Source organism: Myxine glutinosa, chromosome 3 (assembly GCF_964187855.1).
Source record: "Myxine glutinosa chromosome 3, kmMyxGlut1.1, whole genome shotgun sequence".
NCBI classification, from domain to species: domain Eukaryota; kingdom Metazoa; phylum Chordata; class Myxini; order Myxiniformes; family Myxinidae; genus Myxine; species Myxine glutinosa.
In genome coordinates, this window is record NC_136263.1 from 124,483,165 (window position 1) to 124,510,578 (window position 27,414).

Sequence of the window (27,414 nt, forward strand, 5' to 3'; positions counted from 1 at the left end):
ATTGTTTGTATTATGATTGGTGTAAATCATGACAACACAGCAACTCAGGTACAGTCATTAGCCTCAGCTAAAATAATCCCGTTCCTCAGTAACGACGCGTGGTGAGGCGAGCGGAGCGAGCCGAGCCAAGCTAGTATATATATATATATATATATATATATATATATATATATATATATATATATATATATATATATATATATATATATATATATATACACACATTTGGGGTAATTCAATGGTGAAACACCAGCACAGTCATCTTCTGAGCCTTTCAATCACCCCTTTTAGGATGAGCACGCCTGAAAGCATGAAGATGACTTTTGGAAATAATCTTCCCCTTTGTTGCAGAATATCTCTGTCTGGAACAATAATCTAAAACTAAACTATACTCAAAACTATACTCTCGGGTTTGTGGACTTCAGACCAGATTTTGGTGGGTTAAACCTGTTTTATGAGCACTTAACCGTCCCTCTTCCCTCAGAGCGTATTTCTGGCGTGGGCAATAATTATATTTGTCTGAAGACCTTTGAGCTTCTGCATCGCCAGATGACATAGCTCGCTCCAAGGGCCGTTTTGGATGCTGTGTCCATAATAATCTTCCTCTTTCCTTTTGGGATGCCTAAAAGGGCAAGGCATTTGCTGAAAGATGTATTGTAAAATCCTCTTCTACTTATTTCTACTGGAAAGTAGTTTACAGACCGTCCTCCATGTTCACAATCACAATTTGGCTACCAGATCTTCGTATTTGCCTTTCTTTATGGCATATGCATTGGACAGGTTCTCCCCCATAGGGACTGTCAATTCAATAATGATGACATTCTTAGTTACTGCCGAATAGATGGTGATATCAGGCCTTTGGCAGTTTCCGTAATTTGTGGAGGAAACACAATTGGCTGATGGTCTTCATCCATCAGAAACATCCAATCATTAGTTTTCTGTAGGATGTCCTGTGTTTCTACCTGTGGAAGTGACATGATTGGGTTCCTGTAGGATGTACCATCAGCTGTATGGAATGCAATGGTGGGAATGGAGTTTGGCTTTGATACAATACTGGTATTCTTATTTGCATCTTTGATATAAGTAGTCAGGCCTGATGCAATCACTGTTGGGGTTTGGTCATGGTGCCAGTTGTATCTTCCATTTTGGATTGAGTAGCTGCACCCATTTAATATGTGGAGCAGTTTGCAATGGTGATGGTGGCACAGTTGACACAGTCCAAGGTTGGTTTGTGACCCACAATCTATATTTTTATTTATTTATTTATTTTTGTATACAAGATCGAGGCTCGTGAAAGAGCGAACATTAATCACACAGAAAGACAAACAGACACATAAAACAAATAACATCGGGAGCGGTAGACAAGATGGGGAGAGAGGGGGAAGGACACAAACACAACATTTGAGAGCAGGGACCGAGAGACATGGAGACATCGAGAGAACTGTGGGAGGGAGAGGGCTTTGGGGGGGAGGCATGGGAAAGGGGGGGGGGGTGGTTGGGAGAGGTATAAAACATATGGACACTGCCAGGACTTCCAGGAAAGAAGTTGGAATTTCAAACAAGGTGGATCTGGGGTGAATTAGTGGGGGTAGAAAAGATCAAGGTTTTGGATGGGGGAAGATAAGAGATGGTGGTGAACAGCTGTTTTAAAGACCTGGAGGGAGGAGTGTGATTGAAGTGAGTGTGGGAGTTTGTTCCAGAGGCGGGAGAAAAGAGGAATGAAAGAGTGAAGGTGAGCAGAGAGCCGAGATTTCGGCAGTTTAACCATCAGAGGGTGGCTGGCAGATCTTGTGCGACCTGTAGGAATATTTGGGGGACAGAGCACAGAGAGAGCTGGGGGAGCAAGGCCGGAGAGGAGTCGGTAGAAGACAGAAAGACCACCTACCTGCCTGCGGTGAGTGAGTGAAAGGCCTTCAGAGATAGCTTCATCGCGGGAGATTCCAATGATTCTGAAAGCTTTGGATTCAACAGCGTGAAGCCGAGCCAGGTGTGAGGCAGGAGCACCAGCCCATAGGGGAGAACAGTATTCCATTGAGCTGCGGATGAAAGCCTTGTATGTGGTGAGGAGCTCAGGTGTGCCTAGGAAGGACTTCGCACGACGGAGCATGCCCAGTCGGCGACTGGCTTTGGAGGCCAGCTTGGAAATGTGGTTTTCCCAAGAAAGATCATGGCAGATAGTGAGACCCAAAAGCTTGAGCGACAGAACTTCTTGGAGAGGATTGTTGAGAAAGTAGATGGGAGGGTTGTCCAGTCGATCTTTTCGGAGAGACATAGTAAGAGTGTGAGATTTGTCAGGATTGAAAGACATGTTCCACTTGTTTGACCAGTCTGTGATTTTGTCCGGGTCTTCAGAGAGTGAGGAGGCTGCAGACTGCCGATCTGAGGGAAGAGGAATGGAGCGGCAGAGAGTGGAGTCATCAGCAAAGAGATAGAGAGGATTTTCCAGAGAGTCGGAGAGATCATTGATAAAGACCAGAAAAAGCACGGGGCCCAGCACACTGCCTTGGGGAACTCCAGCCTGAACAGGAAGGGGAGATGAGAGAAATCCATTCAGGGCCACACGTTGACTACAACCAGAGAGGAAGTCTGCAAGCCATGCATGGAGATTTCCATGGATACCATAGGAGGAGAGTTTGGTGAGCAGAGCTGGGTGCCAGACCGTATCGAAGGCATGTGATATGTCAAGGGAGACAGCTCTGATTTCCTGTTTGGCATTGAGGACCTCCATCCATTGTTGAGACAGCAGAAGCAGCATGTCCAGAGTAGAGTGACCTGGTCTGAAACCAAATTGATTATCAGAGATCAAGCCATTGGAGAAGAGGAAAGATTTCATATCCGAAGCAATGATGGATTCCATGACTTTGCTGATAATTGGGAGCAGGCTGATTGGTCTGTAGTTGCAAGGATCTGTTTTTGCACCTTTTTTGTGTAAAGCGGTAATGTTTGCTGATTTACAGGATGCTGGCAGATGACCTTGAGCAAAAGATAGGGTGAAAAGAACAGAGAGAGGGTGAGATAGAGCGGCAGAGCAGGATTTTAGGACCCGTGGGCTGATGCCGTCTGGTCCAGTTGCAGAATCAGAGTCGAGGTTTGACAAAAACTCCTCCACCTTGTCAGGAGAGAAGGACACAGAGTCCAGGAGGAGTTGGGTTCGACTGGGAAAGGTGGAAACAGAGAGAGATGGGTTTGGGACTAAGGATTTTGAGGCAAACACAGAGTTGAGGCATTCGGCTTTGTCACGTGCGATGTCAACTGTGTGGCCATTTGAGGTAAGGGAGGGGATGGAGGGGGAACAAACACCAGAAACGGATTTGACCAGACGCCACCAGGATTTGGAGGAAGGAGACAGGTTTGAGAGTTCATTCTTGAGTGAGGAGAGATAGTGCTCCCTGGCACTCCTGAGGGTAGACACACACTTGTTCCGAGCTTGGTGGAAGGAACTGAGATTGCCTTCAGTTGGATTAGCCTTCCAAGAGGCAAAGGCAAGTTGTTTCAGGGCAACTGCCTCACCACAAGATTCAGTGTACCATGGATGGGAGGAAGGGAAAGACAACTGAAGGTGAGATGGGATAAATCTGTGCATGAGAGAGATCAGTTTGCTTTGGAAGAATTCCCAGGAAGAATTGCTGTCAGAGGCAGTGGAGATGGGAGACCAATCCAGACGATTGATGGCTGCTTGAAGACCATCCCAGTCGGCCTGAGTGAAATGCCAGACTCGTCGACGCTGAGGAGGCTCTCTGAGAATGGCCAGAGAGATGTCCCTTTTGACAAGCACATGATCAGAAGAACCGATTGGAGCAGAAGAAGAGCAGCAGACATTAGCAGGGAAGTTTGTCATAACCAAGTCTCGAAGAGAAGGTACTCCATTGGCTGAGATCCGGGTCGGGAAATTGACAGATTGTGTCAATCCCAGTGAGTCACAGAAGTCCTTTGCTGAGGTGCCATGACTGGTGAGAGAGGAACCCACACCCAACCAGGTGGCATGATGACAGTTGAAGTCACCACATATGAGGAAGAGAGAGTTGGGATGCGTGGATAGAAGTTGGTCCATGTTGTCAGACAGTGAAATGTAGATGGAGTCATCACTGTTTGGGGGACAGTACAGAACACGTATGAACAAAAGGTGGGAGCGGAGAGGAAGCCGTAGCCAGAGGTACTCCTGGGGGTGAGGAGGAGAGAGGGCAGTGCAAGGAGAGTGAGGAAGAGAGTTTTTGATAAAGATAGCCACCCCACCACCAGGCCGAGGCTCAGGTCTATCATACCGGAGGAGGGAGTAACCAGGAAGAGATATTAAGGAATCAGAGACATCTTGAAGGAGGAAGTCTCTGTTAAGCAGATCAAGTCTGGATTGTCAGAAGCAACCTGTATGGAGAGATCAGTCAGGTTTGAGCGAAGGCCCCGGATGTTTGAGGTCCATACCGTTAATGAAGAGAGAGGGGGAGCATCGGGTGCAGGACAGGGGAGGGGAGGAGTAGGGTAAGATGAAGGATGAGAGGGGGAGGTAGGGAGAGCAGTTGATAGTGTGTCAGAGATTGCAGAAGAGTTCCAAGAAAGGGAAGGATGAGGAGGATGAAAGGTTTGATGGTGAAGGGATGAGGCACAGTGAGGGGTTGTTTGAGGGGGGGCAGAGGAAAGTAGAAGGTTGGGGGGGGTGGAGGTATGAGATAGAAGGGAGACGAAGTGGGGGGGAGGCAGCTTTGAGGAGGAGGGGGGAGGAGGGAGAATTGGAGAGGAATGGTATGGGGGGAGATTTGAATGGGAGGGGTTGGGGGGGAGTTTTGAAGGGGTGGAGTGAGGGGGGAGTTCAGGAGGGGAGGGGCAAGGGGGGAGTTTAGGAGGGAAGGGGCAAGGGGGAAGTTTAGAAGTGGATGGGCAAGGGGGAATTTAGGAGTTAGGGGCGAGGGGGGAGATTTGGAGGGGAGGGGCAAGGTGGGAGTTTAGGAGGGGAAGGGCAAGGGGGGAGTTCAGGAGTGGAGGGGCAAGGGGGGGATTTGGAGGGGAGGGGCAAGGGGGGAGTTTAGGAGGGGAAGGGCAAGGGGTGAGTTCAAGAGTGGAGGGGCAAGGGGGGAGTTTAAGAGTGGAGGGGCAAGGGGGGAGTTTAGGAGTGTAGGTGCAAGGGGGGGGGGGATTTGGATGGGAGGGGCAAGAGGGGAGTTTAGAAAGTGGATGATTAATGAAAGACGAACATTGAAAACAAATTGGGTTTGTTGTGATTTTCAAGTTAGCAATCCGATTCAGAACGATGGAGGAGGGATGGAATGAATGTGAATTTAGACCATGTAGTGAGGGAGATGTATAAGATATTGAATTTCTTTTTTTTGAAGTGGAATGAGTTGGAGAGGAAATTGAGAAAAGCCTTTTAAATAGGAAGAAAAACAGCGTGTTGTAAAATACCACTGAGTAAAACACTGAAGGAGAAAGGTTAAACATATTTAAATAATATTTAAACAGAACCGTGAACAATCTTATATGCACAAAATACCAACGGGGGGAGAGCCGAGAGGGACCACCATGAGTCACATGAACAGGGCAAACGGTGGATGGCAAGGAGATAATGGGGGCGGGGCGAACAGCACACCTGGACAGAAAATACAGGATGAGACAACAGTACACATGGAGAAAGGAAAATAAATGTTTTTGGTTTTTTTTTTTGTTTTTTTTGGGGGGGGGGGGGGGTTTAGAACGTTAGACAGAGTATTATGTTCGGGGTAGAAGGGAAAAAACTAAGAGCCAAGCAAAATACGCTTAAGTTAACAAACACCGACAGGGGTACAACTACAAGGCCGCACACGAGGAGCAGAACACGATTAATTAATTACGAGTTACAGGAAATTCAAACCAAAACTAACTATAATCAAACAATAACGCATGGACGATAAAATAACGAGTTGAAATTTGACAATCTATCTGGGGAAATGGGGGAGAAACACGTGGTCGAAGAACGAACGAACGAATAAGAATGAATAAACGAATGAGAACAGAGAAGGAAATGTTTGGTTTTTTTTGGTTTTTTTTTAGTTGAGATTTACATAAGGAAGTAGGCTATGGGGTGAAAAGACTGGGAAAACAGAGAACGAAAGTTATTGGATCACAAACGACGGACCGCTGAGAGAAAAACAAAGCCTCAAGGTTGTACAGTGTACACTGTACAAGGCCTCAAGACACGACACGAATTAACACGATTTTCAATACAGGTATGAAAGATTTGCACCGAAAATCTTCGTCGGGAGACAATATATACACCATAAAATAAATACAGTTATAACGAAAATACAAATGGGAACAATTACTTAACTTCGATGGAGAGCGTGGAGAGCTGAGAATAAACGAACCCTCGCCAGCAAGACCGGAAACGGAAGTGACAACGTGGGATGACATATAAGAGTACAAACTGTACAAAGTACAGATGACAACTGTACAAAGGCATGTACAGGATGACATATAAGAGTTCATCTCTAATGCACCTCCACATACACTTACGCTTACACATACACATACACTTACATATGCTCACATTTGGGGTCTGCCTAACAGGCACATAAGACATCGGCCATTATAAAGCTTGCAGTGTTCGTGTGAGAAATTTCTGAGGATACCCCGAAGACTCAATCGCTCAGTGGGCTGTCACTGCGTAAGTTATAAGGTCAGTTGGTTCAAGTCACAGGTTGAGTCAGAATTTTTTCACACTAGCGCCACACAGGAATTTATTCCTGTTTGTTTAAAAAATTAATATATATATATATATATATATATATATATATATATATATATATATATATATATATATATACATACACAGTGACGGTGGATATATAGCCATCAGTTAAAATGCTGAAATAGTGGTGTTGTGAAGGTGGCTGCCATTTGCTAACACATTCTTGTGCATATTGAGGGTCTCATGGTCGTACTTTATGTGTCAATAGTATAGCAAAACTCCAGATTACTAATTTAAAAGGGCATGAAAAAGTAATCGGAAGGAGATTATCATCGTCTAAGAAACACCAACTTTTTATTATTCAATATATAATTAGTGAGGATTATGTTTGAATCCTAATTATGTCGACGTATTTATTGAAAAAATAGAAGGTGCTGTTTCTTTGACCGTGTTTTGAGAATTCTTTCCAACGCGATACGTGTTCATCGATAGGCTGTGGAAACCACTTTTCCTTGCCTAGAAAATTTATTTGGCAAAACTTTGCTTACGGAGAATGGTACTTATTAATCATATACTTTCTCATATCTAAACATTATATGGTGTCAGTAGTAATTATATAGGTTGAACCTCCATCAAACTGTGCAGAATGCTGTAGCATTTCAATTCTGTGCAATACCACATTCATCCAAGATTATTTACCGTTTTATTGTATAATTTTATGCATTAATACAATCTATCTGAGGGTTATTACTTTTGAATCCCTCCAGGACTGCGATTCTATCTCTGTTTGCACACTGTTCTCTTTGCACATAATTTTTTCCTTCATTGTAAATCATGTTGGTCTCCATGTGATAAAGTTTCTCTCCATGTCATAAAAGATAATCTTTGTATTCATTTTCATTGACGAGGTAATCAGCCCCATGAGATCCCTCATGGTGGTCTCATGTTAATGCGATGTAGTGATTGGGAAGTATCTGTTTATGGTCTAATGAATTTCCTACGAGTCACTGCTGAGGGAAAGCACAGTTTGAAATGGCAAATGCTATTTATTATTTATTATTTGTTATTTTCTGTGTCTGGATGTCCTTGTCTTTCATAAAACAAGTTAAAATAATTGCAAACATCACTTAAGTTGTTTTGAAGATGTGTTTTTAATTGTTTATGTTGAATCCAAATCAAATGTACTTTACAATAACAGGAAAGAAGATGTTTCAGAACATATTTCGAAGCAAATATGTTTATACAATCATATATTCACCACACTATGCATGTATAGGATGATATTTTTATTTCATTTTGGACCATTACAATTTCTGTAACCTTGTAAATCTAAGAGTATAAAATTTTGCATGTAAACATCGGAAATACCAATAAATTATTCAGCATCCTTGTCTGAGGACTGTTACCTATTACCTCCCCAAACCCTGGTTATGGTGTACCTCAGAGTCTCGAGAGGGAACACGGCAGAAAGATTTGTTATTTTGAGTGTTCTAATAAACCATGGTAAAACTACACCAATGCAATTGTAGAACAAAACAAGTAATTGTATAAAGAACTCTCAAATACACAATAATAACACTTAAAGAAAGTACCATGAAGATATCACTTGCATCAAATGAATAATACATATGATGGTAAAATCATTCCCCAATGCTCTGAAAGCAATAAACTCACAATACGCCAAATGTGAGTGGAATGTAACATTCCCCAAAGTCCATGTACTAATCCCCATGCTGGGTGAAACCGTGCAGAACGAGGAGAACAGGCAGGTATCGGCACGGCGGCAGACGAGGAGTTATGAGGTGCAAAGTCGATATGGGAATTTAGCAGATAGGTAAACCAATGGCAATCAACACGAGGTTGATATGGAAATCCCAACCACAAAACAAGATGCACCAAGCGGACAGTCTCTTCGAGGACAAAATGGTGTATAGGCCTGTAATGGAGGTGCTTGATTTTTCTCCAACAATAACTCACGCTCGGTAATAAAACCTGAGACGCATGTTTAATTGCAATCGCAATATAGGACAATGTCATGGGCAATCGCTTTCATGGGAAGCCTCAACTCATTCGCGACCAATATCAAAAAAGTCAGCTCGCAGCCTCGATGCGATTCACGGCTATATCTCTCTCATGGCCGTCTCTTCCTCTCTCAAGCTCCTCCTCTCTCAAGCTCCTCCTCTCTCCTCTTCCGGCCTCTTTGCCACGTCTTCCTTTCTCCTTCACAAACATTTATCTTTACCTTTTATTAAAGGCATCTCCATATCACATAAAAATCTTAACAACAACATTATCTGAAACTAAAAATCCTAACAGTATATAATAACAACAAAGGCAGATGTGATGGATCCATAACGACCACGAATGGTACAATGTCCATGAAAAAGTGTTCATTGTAAAAAGGTGTTCTGAAAGTGGTCATTCCATTGTAGCTGTACAAAAGGGTCTGTTGTAAAGAATTTGAAACACGTGATGCTCCCAATAAGAAAACAATTTTGAGGAAGAACTGGTTCAGCATTTTGAGGAATAATGAAGCGTAATTGATCAAAGGTCAAGGACAAGGTCTTTGCGACAAATCAAGAGGCGTTGGGAGCCATAGAAAAAGAGTTGGTCCATTCCATTTCCTGGGATAACCTGCAAGCCATACTGCAGAATTACACCACTTGCCTAAGGCATGTGACGACCCACAAAGGAGGGCACTTTGAGCATGTTCTTCAATAGGGCATGGATTTCTGACGTTTATAGATGCTTCATGCAAAATTTCAAACACCTACCTTTTTATTTGTTCCAAGGTTATAATACGTTAATGGTCCCATGAATAATAATAAAACAAGACCAAAAGTCTAACAGCGGCGAAGCTGGGATTGTAAATTATTATAAACCACAAACACATATGATTAGCGTTTTAAACAGCGGTCAATGCTGTTTATAACATTAAACAAAGAAATTTGGAGGAATCCCGACATCCGTGAGGTAAATTTTACTGACAGAACTGAGCAAAGATCTACTGTAATCTATGTTGGAAGAGACGTAATGCTGATGCCTTAGATATTTGATGGTCATTTTAACAATCGGTTTGTTTGTGTTTCACACTGAATGAAAAACTTAAAGTTAGAGCATGGCGATTGTGATATGTGACACGTTCTACGATATGTTCGGCCTGAACGACATTGGAATAAAAATTCCGGAGTGTGGAGTCAGCCATTGTACGCCGTAATGACATCAGACGTAATCGCATCACCCTGTCATATGACCAGATCTTCAGCTCTGATTGGTATACGTTTGAAGTGACATACATACTGTACATAGATACATACGGACAGACAAACACTGTTCTAGACTGCTTTGCCCTATGGGCTACGCCGTAAAAAAAAAAAAAATCTCCCTGTGTGTATGTGTATGTGATAGATACGGTCGTGGCCAAAAATATTGGCACCCATGCACTTTTTTCAAATAACTCACAATTTTCTCGAAAAATAAGTTGAAATTGACAAAAGTATTTGGTCTCCATAATTCTTTATTTCACTGTTAATATTACAGAACCTTTGTTTTTTATTCAGAACTTTATATGTCCTTTTAAATCAGAACATAAAAAGAAATGGCATTGACAAAATTATTGACACCCGAGACTTAATATTTGGTAGCACAGCCTTTGGACAAAATAACTGCAGTCAAGCACTTCCAACAGCCATGAATGAGCTTCCTACACCTCTGTACTGGCAGTTTGGCCCACTCTTCTTGTGCAAACTGCTCCAGTTCTCCCATATTTAAAAGGGTGCCTTCTCCCAACTGCTGTTTTCATATCTCCCCACAGGTATTCAATGGGATTTAGATCTGCACTCATTGCTGACCACTTCAGAACAGTCCAGCGTATTGTTTTGAACCATTCCTGGGTGCTTTTTGAAGTGGGTTTGGGGTCATTGTCCTGCTGCAAGACCCATGACCTTCGACGGAGACCCAGCTTTCTGACACTTGGTCTGACACTTGGTCTGACACAATAATAACATTGCTCTCCAAAATGCCTTGGTGATCTCCTGATTTCATGATGTCATGCACACATTCAAGGCACCCAGTGCCAGAGGCAGAACAGCAACCCCAAAACATCACTGAACCACCTCCATGTTTGACTGTAGGGAAGGTGTTCTTTTCTTTGAAGGCTTCATTTAGTATTCTGGAAACATAGAGATGATGTGCTGCACCTAAAGCTCTAATTTGGTCTCATCTGTCCACAGGACATTCTCCCAGAAGGATTTTGGCTTGTTTAGGTATGTTTTGGCAAACTCTAGTCGGGCTTTCTCAGCATTGGGGTGATCCTGGGTCTACTACCATAGAAACCCCTTTCATTGAGTGGTGACGGATGGTGCGAGTTGAAACTATCGTACCTCGTGTCTGAAGTTCAGCTTGAATCAATTGGCGGTTGATTGAGATCCTTTCTCCACGATTTGAACAATCCTTCGCTGCAAGCTTCGATCAAGTTTTCTCTTGCGGCCACGTTCAGGGAGGTTGGCTACAGTGGCATGGGCTTTAAACTTCCTGATAACGTTGCGTACGGTGGAAATAGGAACATTGAGGTCTCTGGAGATGGACTTGTCGCCTGGAGATTGACTATGCTTGGCTACAATCTTGTGTCTGACCTCAGACAATTGTCTGGTTTTCTTTCTTTTCTCCATGCTCATGGTGGTACACACATTGACACAAAACAGCAGAATGACTCCTTTTCTCTATTCAAACTGGTTGAATGAGTGATTGTTATTTATTTATATTGCAGCCACCTGCATCTCACAATAGTTGAGTTCAATTCCAAAGTAAAGGAGAATCACCTGCTTGAAATCTAATTATTTCTAACAACTTCTAAAAGGTGCCAATAATATTGTCCTGGCCATTTTAGGATTTCTGTGTGGAATAAGTGAAGATTTAGTAATTTTTTCAGCTTTTTTTGTTTTGTTCCACTGCAAACCAAATAAATACATATGTGGAGACCAAAATATTTTTCAATTTAAACATTTTTCTGGAAGAAATGGTTCATTATTTAAAAAAAGTGGAAGGGTGTCAATATTTTTGGCCACGACAATATACAACAACACAACATGCATTTTAAGGCCATTTTCCCTGCTAGAGCAGGGGTTAGCTTTGCGGTCCCCATGACAATCTTCTCCATTTTGCCCTATTTTCTGCATCTCCCCTTGTTAACCCCCTTGCCCACATTTCTTCTTCCACCATCTTAAGCCAAGTCTTTCTCGGTCTTCCCCATCCTCTACTTCCTTCTACATTTATTTCCATCACTCTTCTCAACCAGTCACTTTCATCCTTCCTCAACACATGACCAAACCATCTCAACCTTTTCCTCTTCACAGCATCAATCACAGGCTCTATTGCCATCATCTTTCGCAATTCATCATTTGTCTTCCTCTCTCTCAACGATACTCCGCACATCCACCGAACCATTCGCATTTCCACCCTTTCCAGCCTTCGTTGCTGCTCTACATTCATGACCCATGTCTCGCTCACATAAATCATAACACTTCTCAAACATGCAGCATACACCTTTCCCTTCAGCTTCAACAACACTCCCCTCCTCATCAGCACACCACTCAGTTCCCGAAACTTATTCCATGCACATCTCACTCGAGCAACCGTTGCCGAGTCTGATCGACCTTCTCCATTCAGCATGTTTCCTAGGTAGCAAAATGTTTTCACACCTTCCAGCTTCACGCCGTCTCCAAGATCCAACTCAACATTTCCTCCATCTGCAGCTCCCTCTGTGCACACCTTACATTTGAATGTAGCTGCCACACTGGTTAATGACCCTCTCAGACCACTACATTTTTGCTGAACCCACTCAGCGCACATTGTACATTGAATGGAGTTCACTCCGACACCCTTCCTGCACACAGCACATGGCCACTTCCCAGTTCTTTCCACCTCACCACATGCTTTACCACTTGCCATCACCTTCGTCTTTCCTATATTCACCTTCAGACCTTTTGTCTCCATACATTCCTTCCACTTGTTCATCTTTTCCTTCAGTCCATCCATACTTTCCGCAATCAACACCAGATCATCTGCATACAACAACTCCCATGGTAAACCCTCCTGTTCTGAGCCAGCACCTCCATCACAGCTACAAATAGTAGTGGACTTGGTACCGACCCCTGATGCACTCCCACCTTCACCTCAAACTCACCACTGTCCCCATCCTTCGTCCTTACAGCTGTGCGTGCTCTTTTTTACATTGCCATCACTACTCTGATCAACCATTCCTCCACTTCTAACTTCCTCAATGCCCATGTCAATACTTCGCGTGGAACCCTATCGAATGCTTCCTCGAGATCAACAAACCCAAGAAACAACTTCTTCTTCTTCTCCATGTACTTCTCCTGCAACTGCCTCACAATAAAGAGCGCGTCTGTCATTCCTCTTCCTGGCATCAATCCAAACTGCATTTCGTCGATCTTCACCTTCTTCCTTATCCTCCTCTCCAACACCCTTTCCAAAACCTTCATTCCATGCTCCAATAACTTTATCGGTCGGTACGGGCCACACTCCAGAGGGTCACCTTTCCCCTTGTATAGAGGGACGAGGGTACTCAGTTCCCAATCCACTGGAATGCGGCCTTCTTTCACCACCAGATTACAGATCTCTGTCATTCTCTTCACACCCCAACTTCCTGCTGCCTTCAACATGTCTCCCACAACTCCCGTCGGCCCTCCCGCTTTTCTACTCTTCATTGCTTTTATCGATTCCTCAACTTCCTTCTCAGTTATCTTCTCTGCCGGTCCTAAAACTGGGTTACTCTCTATGTTGCCATCCCATTCATTATCTGCATTCAACAGCATTTCCATATATATTTTCCATCTTCCTTTATTTCCATCTGGGTCCACAACGATTTCTCCCACTTCATCCTTCAAGCAACTCACTCCCATCACATCACACCTCTCTTTCGCTATCTGCTTTGCAATCCTGAATACCGCTCTCTGACCCTCTTCCGAATCCAAGCGTTCTCCGAACATTTTCCTACATGCCTCCTGCGCCTTTGCTACCTCTTTCTTTGCAGCCTTCTTGGCTGCCTTATAACTTTCATGTTCTGCTTTTTCTGCTCCCGTACCCTTCGCCTTCTGCCACTCCTTGAACTTCTTCCTCTTCTCGTCAATCCTCTTTCCAACTTCATCATCCCACCACCATGTTTCCGAGTGCCTCGGTGGTCCTTTTGTCCATCCACATACCTCACCAACGGCTCCCAACAGACTATCTTTCATTGACATCCAACCATGTTCAAGCTCAACCACATCATCCTCTACCCTACTCAGCCTCTCTTTTAATGCCCTCCTTACTGTCACCGCTTTCAACCTCCACACCTTCATTCTCGGTTGGTGCTTCACCCACCGAGCTCTCCTCGCACCTTTCACCCTTATGTCGCAGACAACCAAGTGGTGCTCTGAAACAGCCTCGTCCCCCGGGATCACCTTTGTGTCCCGGAGGTGCCCCCTATCCCGCCTACGCACCATCAGGTAGTCAACGGTTGTCGTCGACCCACCTGAAGTTTATGTAACAAGCTTATTATCCCCTTTCTGGAACTGAGTTTAACAAATCAGCTCCATCAGCAAACTCCAAAATTATTTCACCTTCTCTATTTCTCACACCATATCCGTAACCCCCATGAACTCCCTCAAAACCGTCCATACTCCTTCCCACATGTCCATTTAGGTATCCTCCTACCACAACAACCTACTCGTCTTTCACGTTTTCCATCAGCTTCTCTAACGCACACCAGAACTTGTCCTTCTCTTCATCGCTCCGACCAACCTGCGGAGCATATCCCGAGATGACGTTCACCAAGAGCTTCCCAATCATCATTTTCACCTTCATCAACCTTTCACTCACTCTAGTCACACTCACCCCACTGTCTACAAACTCCTCAGAAAACTGGACACCAACACCATTCACGCCCTCTGGGCTCCCTTGCCACACAAACTTGTATTTCTGTCCCTGCCTACCCTTCACCATTCTCACACCACTTCCCTTCCATTTCGTCTCTTGCACACAACATATGTCCACTCTTCTTCTGACCAATACTTCCACCACTTCTCCTGATCTCCCTGTCATTGTCCCTGCATTCCATGTCCCAAACCTCAGAAACCGATCTCCACTTCGGGCTGTACCCTGCCCATATGTAGTTGTAATTGTCATGGTTCTCATTTTGAGGCAATGTTTTTATGGCTGGATGCCCTTCCTGACGCCAACCCTCTTAGTCGCCTCTTACGACACGCAGGGATACGGTGTACCTATTCTAACCCGGGTACACACCGGAGTATTCTAACCAGGGTATTCTAACCAGGGTGTACAATATACACATGGTAAATATGTATTGAAGTATGTATTGAGATATGTATTGGATTGTATTGTATGTTGTATTGTAGATATGTAATCTACAGATTGTAGATATGTATTGTATTGTAGAATTGTAGATTGTAGAATTGTAGAATTGTAGATATGTATTGTAGATATGTAATATGTATTGAAATATGTATATTGAAGAAGAATCACATGAAAAAGTAAGTTCACCCCATGTAAAGTTTTGACTTTTTCAACATATTTCAACATATTTCAACATATAGCTATTTGATCTTCATTTCAACAATATTGATAGTTAAGGTGATATAATATAACAAATATCATGAAACATTTACATTTTGTAGTCCATTGTATAATTTAAATAAACATAAATGCAAATTTCGCTTGTGGAAAAAGCAAGTACACCCCTCCATTGATCACGACTTCAAATACCTAAAATTTGAATCATGTGCACCAGCTCAGGTGCAAATGATTAGAACATCGTTAGAGAGGATCTTGGAGGAACCTGTCTTATTTAAACCTCAGACATTTAGTTTGGTTTGCTCTTTGTTGTTGAAGTGTGCGGCGTCACTATGCCGAGATCAAAAGAGCTATCTGAGGCCTTCAGAAAGAAGGTTATAGATGCCTACGAGTCTGGGAAGGGATTTAAAAAGATCTCCAAACAATTTGAAATCAATCATTCGACTGTCCGGAAGATCATCTACAAGTGGAGAAGATTCCAAACAACTGCCAACTTGTTCAGGCCAGGCCGCCCCAGCAAGTTCAGCCCGAGAGTAGACCGCAAGATGCTGAAATAAGTCTCTAAGAACCCCCAGAATGTCATCACGGGACCTGCAGGTAGCTCTGGCCACTGTTGATGTCAAAGTGCATGAGTCTACCATTAGAAAGAGGCTGCACAAATTTGATCTACATGGGAGGTGTGCCAGGAGGAAACCTTTGCTGTCCAGAAAGAACATCAGGGCAAGACAAAAGTTTGCCAATGAACACCTAGGCAAAGACCAGCACTTCTGGAACATTATGGTCTGGACAGATGAGTCAAAGGTAGAGCTACAGACTTGGCATTTAATATGGAATATTTTTTTTGTGGGGGTGAACTTACTTTTCAAGATGTCTTAGAACCAAAAGTTCATTGGAATTATGTTGAAATTATTCTAGATTTTGTTAATGTGACCTTTAAAAGAAACAAAAACAACATTTGACATTTCGAAACAAATAAATTGATCCTTGAAAGTGATGTAAACTGATATCGAACTCAATTCATTGACAGTACTGTGTTATACTTCTGTACGTTTTCCAGAAGTATCTCTTTATTATGCACATTAGCCAAAAATGTTTTTAACAAAAACAAAAGTTACATTACGACTGGGATTACGGACAGTAAAATTACAGTTCAGTACTTCGTGTAACCCCCCACGAGCATTCAGGAGAGCACATACACATTGAGGCATGATGTTCACGAGATTTGCCAAGGTTTGGACAGGAATCGCTTGCCATGCAGTGACAATAGCCTGCTGCAATTCACGCATTGAGGTCGGCTGCTGGTCCAAGTGGTCGATTTGACGCGTTAATTCTGCCCACAACTTCTCTATCGGATTCATATCCGGGGACATGGCAGGCCACTCCATATGCTCTACACCACGGTCAGCAAGAAAGTGTTGGATCATGCGAGCATGATGAGGCCGTGCATTGTCACCTCGGAAGACAAAGTTTCCTCGAAAGGCTGCACGAGCAAATGGAAGCAATGTTTCTTCCAGAATGGCCCTGTACTTGAACTGGTTCAGGTTTCCATTCAGAACAACCAGGTCAGTTTTGCCCCCTGCATGAAAAGCAGCCCAAACGGTCACCCCACCACCTCCAGCTTGGACTCTTGGCACTATACAATCTTTGTTGTAGGCTTCATGCACTTGTCTGCACACTCGAACGTGGCCATCTTGATGATAGACCAGAAATCTAGACTCGTCACTGAAGATCACGTGATTCCAGTGTCCTGGCTGCCATTGACGGTGCTCTCTGGCCCACTGCAATCGGCGCTGGCAGTGTTGTCTGGTCAGGCGTGGCTTTCTCAGGGGACGCCTGGCACGATAGCCTGCTTGAACCAGTCGTTGGTTGACTAGCCTTCTGGATACAGGCACATTTGTCAGTTGCTGCCACTCAGCCCTAAGCCGATTAGCTGACTTGGTATTGCCATTGCGGACTAACCGGTGCAGCTGGCGATCATCCCTCATTGTGGTTCTGCGGGGACGTCCTGGCCTCGGTATTGGAGTAGGGACACCCCTCTGAGCATTTCGTTTCAGGAACTTTGACACCTGACCTTGAGTGATGCCATACTGCCGAGCAATAGCACGCTGTTTCATGCCGTAATTTCATAAAGCCACCACTCCATGACAAACAGCATTGTCAAGTTGACGGACCATCTCCAGAGGAAGCGGCAATAACTTTTGGAGACCTGCAGCAGTTGTTTTCCACTAATACAGAACGCAACAACCCTTGTATACCTGACTGTGAAGCCAATCATCAAATGCACCTGTCCATACATTTTGCCACGCCACCTGTGATATAATCCTGTTGTTGACGTCTTGCTGCGACAGACAATCAGTGACATGGTTCTTTTAACAAATAAATCACTAAAGTGTAAAAGAAACTCACCAGATAGATATACTGAGTTACGAAAGTAAACCCAAGTCAAGAAAAAATATATAATCCATATTAAATGCCAAGTCTGTATTTGGCCACAGTACCAGAAGCCATGTTTGGCGAAAACCAAAGAAAGCATTTGACCGCAAGAACCTGATACCAAATGTAAAGCATGGTGGTGGAAATATTATGGTTTGGGGCAGCTTTGCTGCATCAGGGCCTGGGCAGCTCACCATCATAGAATCCACTATGAATTCTTCATTGTACCAGAGGGTGCTTGAGGATAATGTGAGGCCATCTGTCGGAAAGTTGAAGCTCAACCGAAGGTGGACCTTGCACCATGACAATGACCCTAAACATACCAGTAAATCCACCAAGGAATGGCTGAAAAGAAAGAAATGTAGGGTTCTGGAATGGCCAAGTCAAAGCCCTGATCTAAATCCCATTGCGATGTTGTGGGGGGGATTTGAAACAAGCTGTGCATGCAAGAAACCCCTCAAACATCGCACAGCTGAAAGAATTCTGCATGGAGGAGTGGGCAAAAATTTCTCCCAGTCGATGTCAGAGACTGGTAGACAGTTATAAAAAATGCCTACTTGAGGTTGTTTCTGCCAAAGGGGGCAATACCACCTATTGGAGCCAAGGGTGTACTTACTTTTTCCACATGCGAAATTTGCATTTATGTTTATTTAAATTATACAATGGACTATAAAATGTAAATGTTTCATGATATTTGTTATATTATATCACCTTTATCTATCAATATTGTTGAAATGAAGATCAAATAGCTGTATGTTGAAATATGTTGAAAAAGTCAAAACTTTACATGGGGTGTACTTACTTTTTCACGTGACTGTATATATATAGTAGAAACTCCACAGTACGAGCAGGGTGTCTCATTTGCATTAAATAAATAATCAGGAGATTAAATCAGACGCGGACGTAGCTTCAGGACGTCGATCTTTAATTTTCGACAAGCTTTCGACCAGCAAAGGTCTTCTTCTTAGTCGTCCCCAAGTTCAACGGAAGTGTCAATCATTCCTCGTTGTAATGATCACATCACCGTTCATGATCACATCCATGAAGCCACAGGCCCAAGTGCAGGAACTGTGACCGCTTTTCATAAGCTTGGGACACCAAGAGAAAGAAAATACCGGGACACAGTCTTTTCGTTCCCCGGTCTCCGACGTCATCCGATGACGTCTGTGCTTGCTCCAATCAAAGAGTCCATCTCATCGCTCCATGGTACCAGACCAATCACCACCCCACGGGGCGGGGCCCCTTGGCCCCTCCAGCTGTCCCCAATGATGTATCGGCTGGTGGCCTCAGCGGCATTTGAATTTCCTGGTTCCGGTTACTTTATTTGGTGTTATTAGTATAGGTGCAGGGTCCATGGCTGGTGTGGTGTGTGTCATAAGAAACAAAGGAGAATTCACAGAAGTAATTTACATACAGGGAATTAATTACCCTTAAACCCTACCAAATTAGCATCGCCTCACCCCTCGCCATGGGGACAAATATACGACCTTACATGACATAGGATCTAACAGTTTCCCCACTTTGGTACATGGAGGTTTCTTCTTCTTCATCGTGACATTCCGAGAACACTACCTATACAATTCTACCTGGCCCTAAGGTATTTCATTGCGTACCCCCCTCAAACGTAACAATATTTAAGTATATATATATATATATATATACTGGGTTAATATTTAAGTATATATATATATATATATATATATATATATATATATATATATATATATATATATATATATATATACAGGGTTATTCAAAAAGAAGTATACACTTTAAAAAATAATTTTACAAGTACTATTGAACATATGGCTGTGCTTTGTACAGACTGAAGGGAGACATTTAAGAAGTTATTTTCACACCTTACAAGCTCTCAATATGACTCCCACGTATGACACGACATATGTGGGAGTCATGTTGAATCGTAATGAATGACTTTGTCACTGACCTTCAGGGCTTGCCATAACTTCAACTTGTGAGGTTTCATGATGAGGCACTTTCACAGTACACGCCAAACTGTTGTCTGTGGAAACTGTAGCTCACGACTTGGTCTGTTGGTTGATTTTTTGACTGCATTGGAATGTTTCCCGAATTTGCAGCACAGGCTCCTATGAAGTTTAATGGTGCTCGGTGCTCTTTCTCTTGCAAAGTCCACCTGTGCCTTCAAACTATTTGTACCAATTGTAGATGGACTTCCTGGTTGACAGGTTATTTTCATAACGTGTCTGAAAATGTCATTGTACACTTGTCACTGAATTTGTCATTTGGAATTCCAGGATGCAGAAAGCTTTCTCCTGTTTGCTTTCCACCATTTTGAACATAACCCCCCCCCCCTCCCTCTGTAACAAAAAAAAACAAATATTAAAAGAAAAGACAAAAATTTCAAGAAAAAAGAAAAAAATTAAACAAAAAGAGATTAAAACAAAATTTTAAGAGATTTCCTTTCCATCCATACATGAAACATTGATTTAATGTCTGTAGTTTTTGTAAAATAAAAATTTGAAAGTGTATACTTCTTTTTCAATAAGCCTATATATACTCGTGAGGTACCCATGCTAAGCACAGGTGGGAGGCCGAGTACAAACAGACAACGCAGAAACGGTGGATGCCAAACCATGAACCAATAAATTCCACATTATGGTGCCACCTTCAGTTTAAACGTCAGATATGGACAGCCTGTTGGTGAATGACTTGGGCAAAAAACGGCGAATGCCAAACCATGAACCAATAACCTATACATTCCTATGCCACTTCAGTCGAATGCCACCTTAATCGAAAACACCTTAAACACCTTAATCAGTCGAAAACACCTTAATATTTAGACCTATAACCCCATTAGACCTTTCAGACGCACATCACACATATATCTATAGTAGTCTTGAAATATACAGACGATACGTTTTCAGCAAGTAATGCGCAATCTCCACCCATCCGGAGGTTGGATACTCTGCTAGTTTGAACAGCATTTGCATATTGGGTCAATGGTTCGGTTCACTAATCAAAACCGAGAAGCATATTGTGTATTTGGATTTCACAAGCATCTCGACATCTTCCTTGCTTCTTTCTCCATTGATTAGTGTCGGTTGAACTCTCATGGCTGGTGATTCCTGCCAAACGCCTACTAAGCAAGTGCCGGAAGTCCGGAAATACCGCTTAACATGAGTTATCGAATCATTTGTCTTGCTATGGATAAAACAGGCTGCTTTGAGGTTTTGAGGTTATTTTAAAATGAAGACGGGAATTGAGATAGGTGTGGCCAGCTTTACTACTGGAAAGGGAAGGTAAAATGTGAGAATGTGAGGATTTGAATAATGGTTAAATTGTAAAATTCCTCTTGCTATTTAATTTACTTTACACAAACAGGTGCAGGCATTGGAACGACAGGTGTTTGACTTCCTTGGGTACCAATGGGTGCCAATCCTCGCCAACTTCCTGCACATCCTGGTGGTCATTCTGGCACTCTTTGGCACACTGCAGTACCGACGCCGATACATAACTGTGGTGAGACCATGATTTCATGCCTTGGCTTTGGGGAAATTCTAACCTGCATTGTTGATCAATCAACTTCAGGATATAGTAGCCCCTCGGGTCACTTTTGCAGTATAGAAGATCACTCATTCAGACAATTTATCAAGTAACAAGTTATGTAATAAATTAATGTATAAGGCTAGATTTATAACACTCATATATCCTTGTCAATAAATGTAGATTTATTAGGGTTGACTTGATGACTCAGAGTGCCACCTTAATCGCATACTCGCTACTTAATCGCAATCGCAATCGCATACTTAATCGCATAAGCATACTCGCTTTTTGAGCTGCCTCGTCTTGGTTTGATTCTTCATCCAACAATACATTGTCACATTGATGCCTCACAGGAAGGGAATTGTATTATTGATTGTGGCATTCTTCAGGGGGCATGTTAATCCTGCTGTTCTTTCTGCCTCCTATCATTCACTGGTGCATGTTAAAGATTGCACGATGCCTTTCAAAATAGTAAGACATTGTGTGTGCCAGTAACCTAGCCAAATTCTAAATTCCTGCCATTGCCTTTCCATGTAGGTGAGGTCTGGCTAGCCAGTTTGTAAAAAAGCTGTGCTGGCCAATACCACACACTCTTTGAACATCTCGACACCCCTGAATAATGGGACATGGCACAAGGTGATGATAAATAAATGCGGACGTATTCTAAACCTTTTTTCTAACCCCATGTTCATACAAGCACCACGAATGAGCGCCATTCACCATAAACGACATTTTTTGCACTTTTAGGAATGTTGTAGCCACGCAGGCCCTTATGCCCACTTCATTTTTTACCCTCGCCAGAGGAGAGGGTATTGCATTTGAGTGCGTTTGCCTGTTTGTCTGTCTGTTTGTTTGTCTGTTTGTCCGCACAGAATAAATATAATTTTCTCTGCAACCTTTGGTCCGATTGACAGGAAAATTTCAACATAGGTGCAACTCCACCTGTATCATTTCTTAATGATAATTATGACGTCATAGGTTACGTGGTTCGGCCGACATCATGGAAAAACCAAAAAAAATTGTTAATTTGTGTTAATTAACCAAATGTTAATGATGATGTCATATGTACCTCAATTATGACGTCATAATTCGACAAGTACAAAACTTCATCCTATCAAGATGAAATTTATTGAGCGTCATCTAGACATAAATTGGCGGAGAAAGAAAATAATGATGAAGTCATCGGTCACGTGGTTCGGCCGCCATCTTGGAAAAACCGAAAACCTTTGCACCTCTATATCTCCGAAAATGCTGAATCTATCTATAATGCCAGTAATCTCTGTGTGTCTGTCTGTGACCGCTGTTTCTCGACAACCACGGGTCCGATATACTTGAAACTTGCCAGGTATATTGCTGGGGACCCGAGGATGTGCCTTTTCAAGGTTTCATATTAATCGGACAAGTAGTTAGCGAGCTATGTCCAAAAAACGATTCAACCAATCAGAGAGCAGCGAGCTATCACGTGTGCCGAACGTGGCGAACAGACTCTGCCTCGGACGGCACATTTGAGAGCGTATTCATTTATTTCACGTTGGCAAACTATGTTGGCGTTAAACTATGTTTGAAAACTAATTAAAACTACTTTGCGATTCTTTCGCTTTCCTGCGCGTTTGTGCACGCTATGGCGATTTCTTTACCAAACTCCGCAAGCCGTTCGCTTTGGACCAAACCATTTCATGTAAATAGAGGGGGGGGATTGTCACCGTACTCGCAAGCCGTTCGCTTTGGACCAAACCATTTCATGTAAATAGAGGGGGGGGATATAATTTTAGATATATATATAGTACGGGCATGCCCTAGTATAAAAAATTGAGACATGGCTCATTGTAAAGAACTCTCCATGTGGAATAACATCTGTGAATAATGATGTCATAGGTGCCTCGATTATGACGTCATAATTTGACAAGTAAAAAACATCATCCGATCAAGATGAAATTTATTGAGAATAATCTAGGAATAAATTAGTGGAGAAAAAAAAATGCTGACGTCATCAATCACGTTGTTCGGCCGCCATATTTGTTTTAACACAAACGCCTTAAAAACCACTGAAAATACATCCTGGCGAGAGTTTACAATCTTTGATTGCTCTTTTTCTTGTTCTTTATGTAGAGTACGTTGGACTCATTGACGCTAGATTGTCTATCCACTAATGACGCACTCTTGTCTCCAGCCAGTCTTTCCAATAACTCTTCTTTTTGGCTCAAATACATCGCTTTTTCTGCCTCTTTGCGAATCTTGGTGGACAGGTTTGGTATGTGCCAAGAACGAATTGATTCGATTTTGGTTAAAATCCAAATCCAGATCGGGTTGCAATAATTTTTTAAGTCATTCTTCATCATTGAGATATCGGGCCAAAACAATAAATAAAATGATATTTTAAAAAGTTGTGGAGTGATTATGACAAAACTTGGTGGATGAGTTGTGTTGATGACAAGAACAAGCTGATTCGATTTTGGTTCAGGTCCTGATACAGATCCGGCCTATCAGTGGATACAAAACGTAAACTTTTTGGCCTGGCAGAGGAATGCGCTCTACCGAGTGCCATTCTAGTTCATAGACTGTATTCGATGCCTTTCACATTTTTCTAGGCAATACACTGCAATGTGTGGACTGCAACCCTTCGCCACACTATACAGAGTGGTAAACAGAAAACTTTACCAAGCTGAATAGTGTAGTGCCGTGAGTGTACGGTTAGCCTGATCGGTTATTTGATCATTCTCTTGCATCCCATTTCTTTTTATTTTTGTTCTTTTTTCTTTTTTTGTATACAAGATCGAGGCTCGTGTAAGAGCTAGCATTAATGATAAAAAAACAAACGGACACATAAGATGAAATAAAGAGAGCGGGAGACAAGTTGGGGGGAGAGGGGGAAGCACACAAGTACTATCTATCTATGAACTATATACAGTCACGTGAAAAAGTAAGTACACCCCATGTAAAGTTTTGACTTTTTCAACATATTTCAACATACAGCTATTTGATCTTCTTTTCAACAATATTGACAGATAAAGGTGATATAATATAACAAATATCATGAAACATTTACATTTTGTAGTCCATTGTATAATTTAAATAAACATAAATGCAAATTTTGCATGTGAAAAAAGTAAGTACACCCTTGGCCCTTGGTGGTATTGCCCCCTTTGGCAGAAACAACCTCAAGTAGGCATTCCTTATAACTGTTTACCAGTCTCTGACATCGACTGGGAGAAATTTTTGCCCACTCGTCCATGCAGAATTCTTTCAGCTGTGCGATGTTTGAGGGGTTTCTTGCATGCAAAGCTCGTTTCAAATCCCCCCCACAACATCTCGATGGGATTTAGATCCGGACTTTGACTTGGCCATTCCAGAACCCTCCATTTCTTTCTTTTCAGCCAATCCTTGGTGGATTTACTGGTATGTTTAGGGTCATTGGCATGTTGCAAGGTCCACCTTCGGTTGAGCTTCAACTTTTCGACAGATGGCCTCACATTATCCTCAAGCACCCTCTGGTAAAATGAAGAATTAATAGTGGATTCTATGATGGTGAGCTGCCCAGGCCCTGATGCAGCAAAGCTGCCCCAAACCATAATATTTCCACCACCATGCTTTACAGTTTGTATCAGGTTCTTGTGGTCAAATGGTGTCTTTTGTTTTCGCCAAACATGTCTTCGGTACTGTGGCCAAATAGCTCCACCTTTGACTCATCTGTCCAGAGCACATTGTTCCAGAAGTGCTGGTCTTTGCCTAGGTGTTCATTGGCAAACTTCAGTCGTGCCCTGATGTTCTTTCTGGACAGCAAAGGTTTCCTCCTGGCACACCTCCCATGTAGATCAAATGTGTGCAGCCTCTTTCTAATGGTAGACTCATGCACTTTGACATCAACAGTGGCAAGATCTACCTGTAGGTCCCGTGATGACATTCTGGGGTTCTTCGAGACTTCTTTCAGCATCTTGCGATGTGCTCTCAGGCTGCACTTGCTGGGGCGGCCTGGCCTGAACAAGTTGGCAGTTGTTTGGAATCTTCTCCACTTGTATATGATCTTCCGGACAGTCGAATGATTGATTTCAAATTGTTTGGAGATCTTTTTAAATCCCTTCCCAGACTTGTAGGCATCTATAAGCTTCTTTCTGAAGGCCTCAGAGAGCTCTTTTGATCTAGCCATGGTGACGCCGCACACTTCAACAACAAAGAGCAAACCAAACTAAATGTCTGAGGTTTAAATAAGACAGCTTCCTCCAAGACCCTCTCTAACGATGTTCTAATCATTTGCACCTGAGCTGGTGCACCTGATTCTAATTTTAAGTATTTGAAGTAGTGATAAATGTAGGGGTGTACTTACTTTTTCCACATGCGAAATTTGCATTTATGTTTATTTAAATTATACAATGGACTACAAAATGTAAATGTTTCATGATATTTGTTATATTATATCACCTTTATCTATCAACTAGCAGAAGTACCCGGTCTTGCCGGGCGGGGGAGGGGAGGGGAGGGGAACGGGGGGGAGGGGAGAAGAGTGGGAGGGGGAGGGGGAGAGGGGAGAAGAGGGGGGATGGGGAGGGGGAGGGGGGGAGGGGAGTGGGGAGGGGAGGGGGGAGGGGTGGGGGGAAGGGAGGAGGGGAAGAGGGGAGGAGGGGAGGGGAGGAGGGGAGGGGGGGAGGGGAAGGGAGGAAGGGAGGAGGGGAGGGGGGAATGGGGAGGGGGAGGGGCCGGAGGGGGAGGGGAGGGGGAAGGGGGAGGGGGAAGGGGGGATGGGAGGGGGGAAGAGGAGGAGGGGAGGGGGAAGGGGGAGGGGGGAGGGGAGAGGGAAGAGGGGGGATGGGGAGGGTGAGGGATGGGAGGGTGAGGGATGGCGAGGGTGAGGGATGGGAGGGTGAGGGATGGGAGGGTGAGGGATGGGAGGGGGAGGGGGAGGGGAGGGGAGGGGGAAAGGGGGAGGGGGGAGGAGGGAGGGGGAGGGGAGAGGGAAGAGGGGGGGATGGGGAGGGTGAGGGATGGGAGGGTGAGGGATGGGAGGGGGGAGGGGTGGGGGTGGGAGGGGGTGGGAGGGGGGAGGGGAGGGGGAGGGGAGGGGAATGGGGGGAGGGGAGAAGGGTGGGGGAGGGGAGGGGGAAAGGGAGGGGGAGGGGAGAAGGGGAGGGGGTAGGGTGGAGGGGGAGAGGGGAGGGGAAGGGGGAAAGGGTGGGGGAGGGGGAAAGGGAGGGGGAGGGGGGAGAGGAAAAGGGAAGGGGATGGGGGAGGGGGGAAATGGAGGGGGAGGGGGAAAATGGAGGGGGAGGGGGGAGGGGTAGGGTGGAGGGGGTAGCGTGGAGGGGGAAGGGAAGGGGGGATGGAGGGGGGAGGGGGAAGGGGGAGGGAAGGGGATGGCCAGTCAACAATGATGTTGCAGTTCTCATGGTCGGAGAGCAGCACAACAATCGGACATAGTCCTGCATATTCGCAACAGCACGAAGCGGCTTTTGGAGACTCACCGATCCTGTGACGTCCTCCAGTACCGGCGTTGCCGGGCGGGGGAAGGGAGACCCGTACATTCCCAACCCGTACATTCGCCCTCTCGACTCAAGCTCACTCGGACAAAAGCCTCGCACAAATTACACCGTGAAGGCCCAATGGTCATGTCTATGCCACAAATCACGAGCGCACTGAATTGAAAATATATAGAACGCTCATACTCCGTGAAAAGTGAAGCCGCCATGTCGCCATCTTTGTCAGCACGACTCGACCAACTCGCTTTGCGGATCTCATTTTGTGCGGCAATAAACTGCTCCAATCGGTTAAGGAAGGGTTGTGGAAAGACGTTTCACAGCTGTTTCAAAGACATTTAATTCATATCGCACAAAATCGATACAAAACACGATCGCATAAAAGGTGAAAAAACGTGTGACGTGTGACGGGATGGAACATCACGTGATCGCTCTGAGCGAATCAGCGAGCTGCTCTGGAACCGGCTGAGATTAGCGGGTACTTCGCTGAAATGCGCTGAGGTAAATATGAATAAAAAATATGGATCGTCAAATATTTTGAGTTCGGCCATGTTCGTCCCACGCACAATGGCCATGTCTATGTCAAATATCAAGCACGTAAGCCTCTCCGTTTAGGAGTCTATCGGTAACATTACACACACACACACACACACACACACACACACACACACACCACACACACTGTGTTTTATATATATATATATATTGTTGAAATGAAGATAAAATAGCTGTGTGTTGAAATATGTT

General features: G+C 43.8%; 1 protein-coding gene across 1 annotated transcript in view; it reads left to right on the forward strand.

The window, feature by feature from the left end:
* The window catches only part of LOC137423229 (sodium/potassium-transporting ATPase subunit beta-1-interacting protein 3), a 763,631-nt gene that overhangs the window by 311,073 nt on the left and 425,144 nt on the right, over window positions 1–27,414 (forward strand). Inside the window, exon 2 of the mRNA XM_068110147.2 lies at window positions 21,041–21,178. Coding sequence (XP_067966248.1) covers window positions 21,041–21,178 — 138 coding nt within the window. The remainder of the gene's footprint in view (window positions 1–21,040; window positions 21,179–27,414) is intronic.